Consider the following 15,089-nt stretch of genomic DNA (forward strand, 5'->3'; position numbering starts at 1 on the left):
AAGAAAATAATAATAATAATATAAACCATATAAAGATAAAAGACAATGTATAGTTAAAAGTTGAGATTTTCATGGAATGAATATGCAAGACTTTTGCTGCACTTCTTTTATAGAAGAGTCTTCTAATTAAATGGATCACAGAGTGGAAGTAACAATTCCAAAACATGGTGGATATGCAGTAAACTTCCGATTATCAGCAAATAGTTCTGTAAGGGTTTTTTTTTGCTTAAAAATTACTCAGAACAAGAAAGAACAGAGTCGTTTAACTTTTCCACAGAATGACACATAAAATGTTGCTCAAAGGATGCAGATGTGCAGAGTCCACACCTTCCTGAGCAGTCGACAACCAAATAATTAGGGTAAACCTAGCTTGGCAAAGTCCTAATGCAGTGATTAAGGTCTGCGTAACCTTCACAATCCTGCCAGGTCAGGTTTGCCCCAACTACAAGACAGCGTAAGATCTCACCTGTTTAGCTAACGCTTCTTCATCAATCTGTGAATCGTCAGTAGTGGTAGGAACGGGGACAATGCCGAGCTCTGTACATTTCTTGTGGTGAGCTTTTGATTTCATATGCTTGGTGAGATTCCCCTTGGTCTTGAAAGCGAAGGAGCAGTGCTTGCACTTGTAGGGTCGCAAATCAGTATGAGTCCTGATGTGCTTTTTTAGCATGCTGGGCTTCTTGCAGCGGATGCCACACTCCTCACACACATACTTACCCCTCCCCCTCCCCCGCACATACGTGTAATCCTCGTTAGACTTGAAACCGCCTTCGAAGATCTTCACCCTCTTTGGCGGGACTGCTTGGCTGGAATCGGTGCCATCATCTTGGCAATCCTCGTCATCGTCTTCATCCGAGTTGTTTACCTACGGGAAGAAATGGAGAACTACTTATGGGATACAAATAACAGTACAACAAGGGCGGATCCAGAAAATGTTCAAGGAAGGGGCGATTGTTTTTTACTGTTCACTCTTTGGAACTTCAATCTCTTAAAACTTTCAAAGGAGTGTACTGAACCCCATCGCTTACCCTTATGTAAATAAAGGTGTCCTATAATTGTGTTTCTTTTAAAACATATTCAGGGTGAGCCTTTAAACCTATCCCTAATTATCACCTAAGATCGTCTAAAAATGAGATTTTAAAACTTCAATTTCAAAAAAAATCCTATTGAAAGTTCTAGTCCCTATCCCCAGAGGAATAAGAGATGGGCTACGATTGCGTTTTCAAAAACTTCGATTCCGGAAGAATTCCGGGGAATAGCTAGCTCCCTTTCTTCTAACATCAACGAAGATTATGTAAAATTGCGTTTTTGGAACTTTAATATTGAAAATATACTTGAAGAAAGTACTAGTTTCTCGGCTCAAGGAGGGGGCGATCGCCCCCATCGCCCCTCCCTTGTATCCGCCCTTGCAGTACAACCTTGATATCCCGAATCTCTCGGGACGGGGAAAAATTTTGAGATATCGAGGTTTCGAGTTAACAAGGTTTTCAAAAAATTACACTACTAACTCTCACATTTACACACACATACGCTATATGCATTTATATATGTACTACTGGACCACATTGAATTACGATCAATAAAGTAGTCTTCAATATTTCACTAGATTTGAAATTTTCTAATTGTCGAAAGTTAACAGGATGAGATTCTGAAATGTACAAAAATTTCAACTTGGTTTTTTTCACCTAAAAGTTTAAAAATTCTAGTTTTATCTTCAACCAGTAACGTCGCATTCAAAAAGTTCTCAGCAGCCATTTTGTAGGAGTTAAAAAAGCTGAATGAAGAAAACGAGGAACGCATTTTCCATTTTCGCTTGAAAACTGACAGACGAAAAATCGAACCCCTTTCCTCAAAGTGGGCAACATGTTCGAGAAAAATGCACAAAGATTCTAAATTCTGGGGAAAACACTGCACCCCCTTCATGCCAACACTCCCCTATTAACTTGCCCCAATTTTCTATTCACAAAATTTCCAAGAAAAGGGATGAAAAACGTTAAGCAATTGTCCCTGGAACTGGTTTTACTACAAAAATTGCCGAAGCAAAACGACAATTGAAACTTGCTTCTGTGCAAAAAATTTCGACATATCAAGGGTTTTGAAAAATAAATTGCGAGATAACTATGGAAAATACATAGGAGTTTTTATAGAAAATGCTGGGGAAAATTTTTGTTTCGAGACATCAAGGGTTTCGAGATAAGGAGGTTCGAGATATCAAGGTTTGACTGTACTAAAGTGACGATCAGCAACATGCTCTGGGCCCAGCTAAGCTCATTCTGGTCAATTCATCAATCTTCAATGATGATTAAGAGCCCTTTTAAAGCTACTCTCCCCATTGCAAGTGACAGCTGCTTCCGGCAAACTAGTCCAAGTGCATACAACCCTATTGAAATAGCATTTTTTCTTAATTTCAAGATTAGCTTGGGATTTGTAAAGGTCAAAACAAGGACTTCTGATTTTGCTGTCTGTGCAGAAATTTTGCCTAACAACTTCCTCCATTTTATTTAACTTAAAAACTGGATCTTGTCCTTTCTTTCCCATTGTCTTTCTCCTCATGAAAAATTCCTCTCTATATCACTTCACTGGTAACTCACATAAAAGTAAGCTTAAAATGTATGGTAACAAAAGACCATTTTGTCAATTGAATTCCTTTTTGAACTAGACAAATCCAAACTAAATTAATGACTAATATTTAGAATGGGTGTCATGACATTAAAATGTACACTTAAGATATCTATGGCAATTGCCAGCAATTTCTTTTTTTACAGTATACAGTCAAGTCCCGACTTACGTGAGGGATGCGTACCAAGAGGTATACGCCCAAAATGTCGCGGCCAAAATGTCGCGGGCCAAAATGTCGCGGCCAAAATGTCGCCGTCCCAAAATGTCGCCGTCCCAAAATGTCGCTGGTCCAAAATGTCGCCGTCCCAAAATGTCGCCGGTCCAAAATGTCGCCAGTCCAAAATGTCGCCAGTCCAAAATGTCGCCGTCCCAAAATGTCGCCGGTCCAAAATGTCGCCGTCCCAAAATGTCGCCGTCCCAAAATGTCGCCAGTCCAAAATGTCGCCAGTCCACAATGTCGCCGGCCCAAAATGTCGCCAGTCCAAAATATCGCCGGTTCAAAATGTCGCCAGTCCAAAATGTCGCCGGTCCAAAATATCGCCGGCCCAAAATTCGCTAGTTCAATTGGTACGAAAAATTTAAATGTACGTCGATGCTTTTCAGCATAAAAGTTGCGAAAGAATATTAATTGCCTTTCAAAGTAAGTTCCTTCAAAAATTCCAAACGTTTTCTCCTGTCTTAATTCGTAAGCATCAGATTAATTCCAGAAAATTACGAGTTTTCAGAAAAACATACGTTTTTCTGTATACTATTAAGAACGTAAACATGCGAAAGGCTGCTGCAACGGATTTCTCTTTCTCGTTTAATCTGATTAATAATAATACTCAAGATGTAAAGCAAAGGATCAAGATGTAACGCAAGGATTCAGACAAAAAATTGGTATGGAAGTAAAACTAAACTGTTCTAAAGGCGAATGAAAGAATAGTGAGGCGCTATGTGAATATGGCAAGAGAATAGGCGGTTTGTATTTTTTGGCGTAATGAAGTAAAAACAAATAACTCCTTCACTCTAGCATATTATTACCTTAGCGACAAGTCAGTAATTTAGGGGATTAGGCGGAATGGCCCCCGACTTTGAATTTTTTTTTATATATACAAGTGGAAGTGCTTTTTATAGCAATCCTATGAAATTTGCATTGGTTATATGCCCGTTATCCTCCCTCTCCCCTTTCACTAGAAAAATTCGAAATCACGGGCCAGGGTGGAAATCAAGTAGAAAGGTATCTTAATGAAATTTAATTTTCTCATAGATTTTTTAACATCACCCTAAGAACTGGAAAAAAAAAAAAAAACTATACGTTTTCAGTGAGATATACGTTGGTTAAAGTAAGATCAAAACTGTTCTGAGACTTTTTCTGGAAATGAAACTGAAGAAGTTTAACAAGACTGCTCGGGACCTTCCTCTGAGAGGACATTTGTATGTCCTTTGCGACCGGGATTTTGGGACAGTAAAACAAATGTTTAACAGAGATGACAGATTATTGCCGTGGAAACTCTGTCTTATGAGTAAAATTCTGAAACTACGTCGAAATCTTTACCGTCAAATCTTTTGAAATCAATGAAACCCGTAATTGCTAAAACAGGTGTCTTTCACTCAGATTTTTGAAAAACGACTGTACGCGATGACAAATATTTTCAATTCTCAACATTCATGGAATTTATATATTCGATAGAACATCAAGGGGGACAATTTCAGAACAGCTATTTTATTAGAGGTGGATACTTTCATGCTTGCGAAGTAGCGCTTGTCAGCTGAATCACATTTTCCAATTTTAAATAGAAAAGAAAAAATTTCACAATGTAGGGTGAAATAACTGATATCAATGAGATTATTCAGATCAATTTTGACCTAGACTTATTTTTAAAATTAGTTCCAAAAAGTAATAGTTCTAGCTCAATATAGCTTGGTAATTCAGAAAGAAAAGAATACTGATGATAATAATAATAATAAACAAATAAGTTTTCCCCTCTCAGAAAAAAATGCTGTTTTAATTATTGAATTTTTACTACGCAAATTGTATAAGAATGCAAACTCAGTTTTTATTTAACACCCACGCTAGTTAAAGTGCTACAAAAATGAGAGGAATACACGGCTAATTTAGATTTTATTGATATCTTGCTCAACCAGTATATTTTTCATTGTTTATTTAATTACACTGACTCACGTAAACGATTACGAAACTCAACTTAGAACGAAAATAAGGCTTGTTTTCGTTTAATTTCACTTGCATACTACATTTTTGTATGAATCCTCGCATTACTTCTTGAGATATAGTAGTCACATAAAACGATTAAAAATATTCGGTGATCCATCCTTTTGGGATGACTGAAGCCAAAAATAAATGAGCAACTCGCCCTTTAAGATATACCTGTAGTCCTGTAGACCAAATTTTGTCTTAACCCTTGTACAGTAGACCCTCGTTTTACGCGGGTGTTATGTTCCACGGAAATGCTGCGTAAATCGAAACCGCGTAAATTGAGACCCAATATCAAAAATAGGGAATGGGTTCAAAATAGGGATTTGGTTCCGTAGATAAAAAAATACTTCGTTCTAGTGATGACTAATTGTATGAAAAGTTTAATGTGTACTTATATCGATTTTTATGCATAATATGCATAAAGAAAACAAACTAATTTCGCGTTCTGTTTATGAAGAAGAGCTGGCTATGATAGTCTTTTGGTAGTCATTAAGAATTTTTCCTCTAATTCTTTGCTGAGCATTAACGCATCCATGACCACTTGCGTCATTTCCTTGATAAAATCTTCCTTTACTAACAAATCAGAAAAAAAATTATTTCTATTGTCTACGAATGGTTCAAAATTTCAATGTGAGCGTTTTTGGTTGTGTGTCACCGGAGTCGGTATCCTCGTTGGTTTTGACCTCCTTTGTCACTCCTAAAAGCTCTTCTTCCAGTGAGTTCTGAACTGTGTGAGTTTAATCATTTTACTTCTATAATGGAAAAAGCTCTGGAACCAATCGCATAAAATGTCTCCAAGGACCCAAGTTCGATTATTAGCACGCCAAAATGCAGTTAGTTACAAGTAATCTGCAATCTATAGGAGCTTGGGTTTTGAAAGAGAGGAAAATGTTACCTGTTTGCATTGCCGCATCAGCGTAAAACCGAAACTCATCTGCGTAAATAAAATAAAGGTGTCAAATCTTCAACCGCGTATAATCGAAACCGCGTAAAATAAACCTGCTGAAAACGAGGGTCTACTGTATTACTTTTTGAGATATATCAGTCACAGATAAAAAAAAAAAGAAAGGAAAAATAAAACATTCGATTGCTCCACCCTCTGGTGTTATTGACCCCAAAATCTGTCCCCCTGCTGCTTCCTAACATTTTATTTGATTCCGTTCATCATTTTTTGAGCAATGACAGTCACGCATATCGATGAAAACGTTCAGTTACTCCACTATCTTGAACGAATTGACGCAAAAAAACCACGCAGCCCTAAATCATATATGGGTACTTGCGGGTATCGTTCGAATTCTTACCACAGGTTTTGACGTAGAATGGCCCCAAAAAATCGGTCACATACAAACGCACACTATTCTTGAAGAAAAGTTTTAAAAAATGTATCGAACGTCAGAACTGAACGCCGTCAGAACGTTTTACAGTTGGTAGATAACGAGTCACAAGAAATAAGATAACATAACGCTTGTATACTATTTGTTTGCTGAAAAACAGCCGAGAGTTGCGAATCAAAACGGAATAATCTTTTTAGAATTCATCAAGAAACTCAGTTAGTTCAGTCCCATTTTTAACGAAGACATTATTAAAGGCAGTAATCATTTATTCTGCAAATTTGGTGTTAAACAGCATTTTTGTACATTTGCATTTTTCTTACCAACTGAATGAGCGAATTTTGGTTCTACGACATTTTGGCCCCGCGACATTTTGGCCCGGCGACATTTTGGCCCAGCGACATTTTGGCCCGGCGACATTTCGGCCCGGCGACATTTCGGCCCGGCGACATTTCGGCCCGGCGACATTTTGGGCCGGCGACATTTTGGATCGGCGACATTTTGGCCCGGCGACATTTTGGCCCGGCGACATTTTGGCCCGGCGACATTTTGGACCGGCGACATTTCGGCCCGGCGACATTTTGGCCTGGCGACATTTTGGACAAGCGACATTTTGGACCGGCGACATTTTGGCCTGGCGACATTTTGGACCGTCGACATTTTGGCCGCGACATTTCGGTGGCGACATTTTGACCCCAAACCGTACCAAGACCCCTCCCGTAAGTTGAAATTTCGCGTTGTGGAAAAGGGTATGTGTAAAATCTTTTATAAACGTACCCAATCATTTTAGACGCTTGTAAACCTCCCCTCAACTGTTAAAAATCATTTCTTAACTATACATTACTGTTTCTTACAAATACAAATATGACGACCAGCAACAGGCTCTGGGCCCAGCTAGACTGGTCCTAGTTAATTTACAATCCCCAGTGAAGATCAATGGCCCTCTTAAAACTATCTACTCCCTTGCTCATTACCATATCTTCCGGTAAACTGTTCCAAGGTTCCACTACCCTGCTATAATAATAATTTTTCCTAATATCCATGTTAGCCTGATATTTAAATAGCTTAAAACAATGACCCCTTGTCCTGTTTTCAGTGCTAAACTTCAGCCCCGTAACATCTTTCATTTTAATAAATTTAAACAGCTGAATCATGTCCCCTCGGTCTCTTCTTTGCTCAAGACTACATTTTTAACCTTCTAAGCCTGGATTCATAGTCTAAGTGAGAACGTCCATTTATTAGCCTTGTAGCTCGCCTTTGAACCCTTTCCAATACATTAATGTCTTTCTTTAGATAAGGAGACCAAAACTGAACAGCATACTCCAAATGGGGTCTTACCAAACTTCTATATAAGGGCAGAAGAACTTCTTTAGATTTGTTTGAAATAGATCTATTGATAAACCCAAGCATCTTATTGGCCTTGTTACTAACAATGCTGCACTGTTGGCTAAACTTTAAATCCTGACTTATTAAGACCCCCAGATCAGTAACTTTGTCTGCCTGACTAATGACTGAACCTTGCAAATAATAACTTGTACACTTATTTCCATGCCCTAAATGTAGCACTTGACATTTCCCAACATTAACAGCCATACCCCATTTATCAGCCCACTCCGTAATATGATCTACATCCTATTGCAGCTGCTTTGCTTGTTCTTCATTATCTACAGTCCCCATAACTTTTGACACCATCAGCAAAACAATTCATGTTCCCAGAAATATTTTTGTTAATATCGTTACATAAAGAACTGAATGGTTACTTATATTTAATGGTTACTATTATTTAAAAAAAACCTTTATTCAACATTAATGCTGCTACGATGCACAAAATCAATGATCAATGGGGAAGAAAGACATAAAATAAACCAGTATACGGTATGTACAGTATACAGCAAAAAAAAAAAATGCACTGTAGTAGTACTGTACAGTAGATCCAGTAATGATATTTGAAACTTAAAAAAAGTGAAGATGATAATGATTTATGCTGCGTGATCAAACTGTTATTCTAATATATATTTAAGCAGTTGCTTCACTAATTCTTTTATAACATTTCCATCTATGGCAACACCTCTCGTCCTGGTTTCTTTAACTCACAATACAAGAGCAGCTTCCATTTTCATAAATTTTTTGCATTTTACTAAGATATTACTCGGTAAACGTTTACAGGTTTCCTTTCCCTGACTTTTAATTGTATGTATGGAATATAGAAGATTCACTCATACCTAATTGTCCTGCTACCTTCCACACATTTTTTAGTCGAGATTCAGCTTTTCACAGGAAGCTTTAGCTTTCTTTTATTTGTGAAAAACTTTCTCTTTTTCTTTCTATCTTCACCAACTTTAGATGAAACAGCACTCTTAGGTGTCATTACATTTCAACAACTTTCTCATTTAGAATGAAAAAAAATAAAGAGAAATAAGGAGTAGTTATTTGCATAAGCAATGTTCGGACTAGTACGGTGTGAGAACTTCCGCGCTCAGGGATGCGAAAGTGATGAAGGTCACGAAAAAAATATATACAGTGGAGCATCAAAAATCCGCCACCCTGAAATCCGCCAACATCCTAAATCCGCTTCGATTTTCCCCAAAACTTAATTTTTTAAATGATGAGGATGAAGGAGAGGCAGAATCTAAAAAAATTCTAATCTCAAGAGGGTGTGCAGGTAGGAGAACACTACCTGGAATTTTTAAAACAACAAGATATTGTGTCGGAGCAAGAACTCCTAATGCTGTACAGCATACAAAAAAGACTTAAGCTTAAACTATTAAAAAATATGAAACAAGCTACAATTTCTGAAATGTTTTCAAAATGTAAATAGCTAATGATTTGTAAACTTGTATATATTAAATAATGTAAATAACTGTAACTATTATATTTTTATTCCTTGTTGTTTTTATTTTTCCAATTTAAAGGTACAACCACCTATTTCCTTAGTGACCTGAAATCCGCAAAATCAAAAATCCGCACAACCACTTCTCCCAATTTGTGCGGATTTTTGATGCTCCACTGTATACATAGTAGCAAATTACAAAGCCAATACTTACACACCACGATTCCCCACTGAGAAAATTTTCGCGTTGCAGGTCAGGAATTCACGTCAGGCCTAAAATTCTTTACTGGTGAAAAAATCGCGTTATAGCCATTTCCCGTAAGTCGGATTGCGTTATAGCGGAGTCGACTGTATTCTCACGTACACCAACAAGAGATAGTTTGGCCACAGAAATAAGCATTTATCACTGGTTTCATATATAACTAGTATGTTGTGGCCATCACGAAACTTTCTTCTATATTTTTTTTCTTTTTTTTTCTGATCCCTCCCCATGCTTGACGAGGAAGCAATATTCCCAACAAAAACAAAATTACACATGAAAAAACTTGACGACCATCCCAATGTCTGAATTATTGCAAAAGCAAAGCAAAGAGCGAAAATTGAAAGTTATTTTTAAAGCCTTGCTTGAATTAATTACAAATATTTTATTTGTTAACGAACATAAGATGGCAACAGTTAAAATTTTTAAATCATTGAGATAATATTTCCGATCATTTTCATACAATTAAAATCACGAGAAATAAGCAGACGATAATCTATTACAATTTATCTTTCTTATTGTTGCATTAATAAAGCTATTTTTATTTGCTAAAAAATAATGATAATAAAAATAAATCAGCACCTCTTGGCGCGATTGGCGCCAAAATTGAACCAAAGCCTGTTTACATATGGATTCACATACATTCCAAATTTCAACCAGAACGTAGCATTACTTCTTGAGATACGGCACTCACAATGGAAAAAAAGAACGGGCGATTGTGCTGCCCCCTTTTTAGCTGTTAACACCAAAATAAAATCAGCTTTTATACCCACTAAGGGCTACTTGCTGATACATTTTTCTTTCATTCCGTTCATTATTTCTTGAGATACAGCAGTCACAATTAACGACAAAAAACGTTCTATAGCTCAACCCCCGTTTGAGTTATTGACACCAAAATTGAATCAGCACCTGTTCCTGTTACTGGCAACATATGGACCAAATTTTGTTTGATTCCGCCAGTTACTTCCTGAGAAATAGCAATCACGCGTAATTCAAAAAACGTCCCATTGCTCCACCCCCCTTGGAAGAATTCGCGCCAAAAACCACACATAGGGCACAAGTTCACATAGGGGTACATATGTGTACTAAATTTTGTTCGATTTCATGCGGTAGTTTTTGCTGTACAGCGGCCACAAAAAACTGGTCACACACAGACGTGACACACACACATACACACAGACAGACAGGCATTTTCCAAAAATAGTCGAAATGGACTCAGCACACCTCAAAACGCTCGAATCCGTCAAAATTCGAAAATTTGCACGAATCCAATACTTTCTTCTATATATTAGATACAGAAGAAAGTAAAAATCTAATGTGTATAAATATATATGTAAGTAAACAAGATGTAAGATGGTGGACTATTACTTACATCTCCATCTGATATCGTGTTATCAGTGTCTGGACGAGCACTTGAGTCGTCTGTGGAGAGCACCTGACTTTCAGAAGTATTATTCAACGATGAAAGGACTGCTTCTTTTTGTGATGGTGGTTCAGAAGTTTCCTAAAAAGAAAAAACAATATAAAGAAATTGAAAAAGCAAAAGATAACACATCAGTCTCTTCAAAGGAAGAACCAACATTAGTTAACACACACACGTCACTAAAATGGCAAAATGCTTGACAATACTACCAAGTTGTAGCACTGCGTTAGGAGGGCTTTCTGTTAGACTCTCATTAAGTTCCACAGAAGAATTTGCCTGTTTTCTTTCAAAATGTAAGGAAGCAAGGAGTCAACATCGGGTGCTCTCCATGAAAATACCTCTCTTTGAATGTTCTTTTTTAAATATTAAATACTTATCTTTAGAGCAACAGGTGTTTCAATTTTTAGTGAGAGTTTTATTTGATATTTCGCGATAAATGTTTATTATATTTTACATTTCCTAATTCTTTTGAAGATGTGGAAACAGGTTTGCAGCTCTAGATAATGCAAATAAGTAAATTTAAAACGATGTCATGCATAAAACATTTTTTTTAAATAGTGCATAGCATATTTTGTACTTTCTTTGCTGCTCTCAAGATCAAAACAGCATGCAGATGGACTTGCAGAGAAGAGCTCTAATTTCATTCATAGAGGTAACAATCGAATTTCTGATCAAGTATTAGTTCTGAATATTTTCAAATAGCTTTATCTATATTGTGCCTACAACTACTTTCTCTTTTATTCTTCTACATCCAAAGTATATCTGCCAATGCCAACTGCTTGGCAAAATCTCAAAATACTTTTCATATTTCAATAATAATACTTGCAAACCTCCATAGAAACAAAAATCAGGAGATTTCACTACAGGTAAATAGATGACACTATGACTGACCAATAACATATTTCCTTTCAAGATTATTATAGTACACTTAAAATATGAAACTTAAAATGAAATGGAAATTTTTATGAGATATAAGCTAATTGGTAGCAGCTATAAAAATATAAACCACTGCAAATGAAAAATAGAAAACAATATGAGTGGATTCGGTTGAAATTTAGAAGTCTTCGCCAAAAAAAAAAAAGTGATTACAAGAATTTAATAAAACTAAAATCAAGTATTTTAAAAATGTGAAAATAAAAAAGAAAATAAGTAGATATAAGGTAGTATATGTTGAAATAACTTTCAACTCTCAAAATAATTTACATATTTAGAAGATGCAAAAGGATTGAAAACTCAAACACTGCATGCAATTTTCGGTGAAGCACGTGCTTCGTGGGACATGAACATGTGGAAAATTTTTGAGTAAACAAGTAAGTAAATGTTAAAATTCATAAGCATACATCTGAAAAAAATCCATTCCTTCAATACACACGTCTTGAATATTGTGCCCGCTGTTCGAAAAAAAAACCAAAGATTTATTTCAGAAAAATTCGGATATTTTGAAAAATCGCATTTTTGCAGCTTGCAAATAAAAATGGAGTTATGGAGTACGTACTATTTGAAATTCTTATCCCCCCGTGTCATTGGTGGATGACTAGAAACTATGGTGCCATCTACTGAGAAGAAAGTGAAACTTTTTGATGGTAGATCGAAAAACTTTTTTTCTTTTTTTCCCATATTTTCAACAAAAAAAAGCTTCTAAAAACTGGAGAAAATTGACAAAACTGGAAATTGAGAGATGGGTGTAAAAAACAGTAGTACCCCGTTAAAAACTGTAGATTCGGCAAGAATGTAATATACACATAAAACAATTTTAAAATTATTTTAAGTACGTGTAACACAACTTGTATTTTTAATTTTCAAAAATTTTTCCTTTTTTCAGGGGCGGAGAGAAGGGTTGGAGTTTAAGTAATGTTTAACAATTTCAACTAATTTACAGAATTATCAACAAAATAAGATGCATATCCATCGCCCGAAAAGACATACTGTCTGAGCAAAGTATTTTCAGAACAAGTGTGTGTGTATAACTATTCTGTAACTATTAAATGAGATGACGGTCAAAACATGAAAAAGAAAGGTTCTTCAGCTTGAGAAACTCACTAAACTTCTAACTAATTTTTCTGAGAGCATTAAAATTCTCCGATTTTCGGAAACTATCGTCACTTTGAATGTCCTCTCTACTTATTAGATTAATTTAATTTTCTTAAGATCTGTTTAAACGAAAGATAAAGCTTTGTAAAAACGAATGCTAAATTTAGAATTGTTTTGGCTGGTGGCTACTCAAATGCTATTGAACTGAAATTTTTGAATTGGCAAAATGTTGAATATAGAAGTCCGCTACATAAAATGAAGCATAAGACAGGTTGAAAATAACAGGCAATACAAAATTTTTGACATCCAAGATGTGGGATTGCATAGAAAACAAAAAACAGCGAATTTTGCAGAAGCGGATGCAAACGGATCCCTTTCGAAAAATTAACGTTAAATATAATTTTTTTAACGCTCAATTCCAGAAAGGTTAAGAAAACACGGATTTAGCGTGTTACTCACTTTCTGAACATTCTAGCTTTCACTGCATACTGTTGTGTGACGATAACTAGATTCAAACGAATCATTTTTAAAACACTTTTTAAAAAAATATTCACAGCAACGAGTAATTATTAATTAAACATATTTATTCAGATAAAAGCACAGCACTGCTCAACTTATATTAACACTGCGTCATATACTAACAACATGAATACAGAAAAAACCGCCCAGAACCGAGATATGTTGCTAGAGCTTTTTTTCAAGGCATGAAAATACTCCTTGACATTTGTTGGAGAAATGAAATTCATTTTGGAGAATACAAAACATTTGAAAACAGTAATAGTGAGGAAATCCATAAAAAATCTAAATTTGGTAAGGCTGAGAGGAAAATAAAAGATGTTTGATTTTTTTAACCTATTGAATGTTTAGCATTTCAAATTAAAAAATGTCTAAATTTAATAGTTTTTCCAATTTAATTTGCTTTTTTTTTTTTTTTTTTTTTTTTTTTTTTTTTTTTTTTTTTTTTGTTCGTTTCTCACGATGTTAAAATTGTTATCGACACAGTACGGGAAAATACACTTGACTCCATATTTGAGGTATAATTTCGATTTTCAAAGCGTGAAATCGTCAAATACATTTGTAGAGGCGTTAAAAATTTAAAACTGCGAATGTAAATTATCAGTTGAAAAAAAAAACGAATTCTGTAGATTTTTTTTTTTTTTTTTTTTTTTTTTTTGCTACTATGCGCTAATGCAGAGAAAAATTCTGTAAAAGTTGTTTCTCTGCTAGCACAGTGTCAATGCAGAGAAAAATTCTGCAAAAGACTTTTCTCTGATACAGTGTGAATTTGGGGTGCGGCATCGATGTCGATGTTTTGGAAACATCGATGTATTATTAAAACATCAATGCTTTTAACATCGATGTTTTTGGAACATCGATGTTTTGGCTTCGATATTTTTTCGATGTTGATGTTTTAGTATTTTAATTGAAAAATTTCACAAAATTTGCTCCAATTTGCTAGCTAGGTAATTAAGTACTTATGGAATTGCTCAAAAATATTAATTTATTTGCACATTTTATAAGAACAATTTTTTTGTGTAGAGGATGATTTTTGGGAAAATTACTGCAAAATGGTAAGAGATAACTAGAGTGTGAGGAAGAGGTCAAAGCTGTTGGAAGAACTCGACACAGCTAGTCTTTTGCCAAAACTTACGGTCTGTTTCAAGGCTCCAGTTCTTAAACTAAAGGAAAATCTTATACATTACTACGGTGAAAATTATAATTTTAAAAATTCAGAACTGGTGATAGTCGCGTTAAAGTATTTGACAGTGATGATAACTTCTGTACCATCGGAAAGAGGTTTTTCTCTGACTGGCGGGAGATAGTCAGCAAAAAGAGAAATGCGCTTCTGGGGGGGGGGGGACAAAGTGAACAAACTTATTTTCCTCCAAACTGTCAACATCAAATATTATTGGAGGTTATAATACTTATCGACTTCCCCAAGCCGTCCCTCTATTACTTACAATTTGTGTTTAACTATGTAGCACTAACAGTACAACACATATTTCTTGCTCTTAATAATAATTGTTAGAGTTAATTTTGAATTTTTAGTATGATTTGCACAACTCTTTCTCATCATTCAACTGACGGTAAGTGCTATGATACATTTTTTTCTTAGATTCTTTTTTGGTGTAGATTTATCTTTAGTTTCATTCAGTTTTTAAAATATTTCCTTATTGCTATAACTAGTTTGTATTAATCGTTGTATGTCTTATTATCATTTTTGTCCTATTGTAGCACCAAGATATCGCGAAATTATTCCTATTAAATTGTGTTCATGATTTGAGGTTCAGTATTTTTCCACTAAGAAACATTTGTTAGAGATTATCACATGAGTAAGTCTGTAGTGTAGTGTATTCAAAAATGTATGTTATGTATTGATAAAAAGATCGATGTTTTAA

The 15,089-nt window shown here is 35.4% G+C and overlaps 1 protein-coding gene across 1 annotated transcript in view; it reads right to left on the reverse strand.

The window, feature by feature from the left end:
* Positions 1-15,089, reverse strand: part of LOC129235097 (uncharacterized) — a 45,588-nt gene that overhangs the window by 17,462 nt on the left and 13,037 nt on the right. Inside the window, exons 3-4 of the mRNA XM_054868776.1 lie at positions 10,609-10,740; positions 467-865 (exon numbers count right to left, since the gene is read on the reverse strand). Coding sequence (XP_054724751.1) covers positions 467-865; positions 10,609-10,740 — 531 coding nt within the window. The remainder of the gene's footprint in view (positions 1-466; positions 866-10,608; positions 10,741-15,089) is intronic.

Source organism: Uloborus diversus, chromosome 2, assembly GCF_026930045.1.
Source record: "Uloborus diversus isolate 005 chromosome 2, Udiv.v.3.1, whole genome shotgun sequence".
Lineage (NCBI taxonomy): Eukaryota > Metazoa > Arthropoda > Arachnida > Araneae > Uloboridae > Uloborus > Uloborus diversus.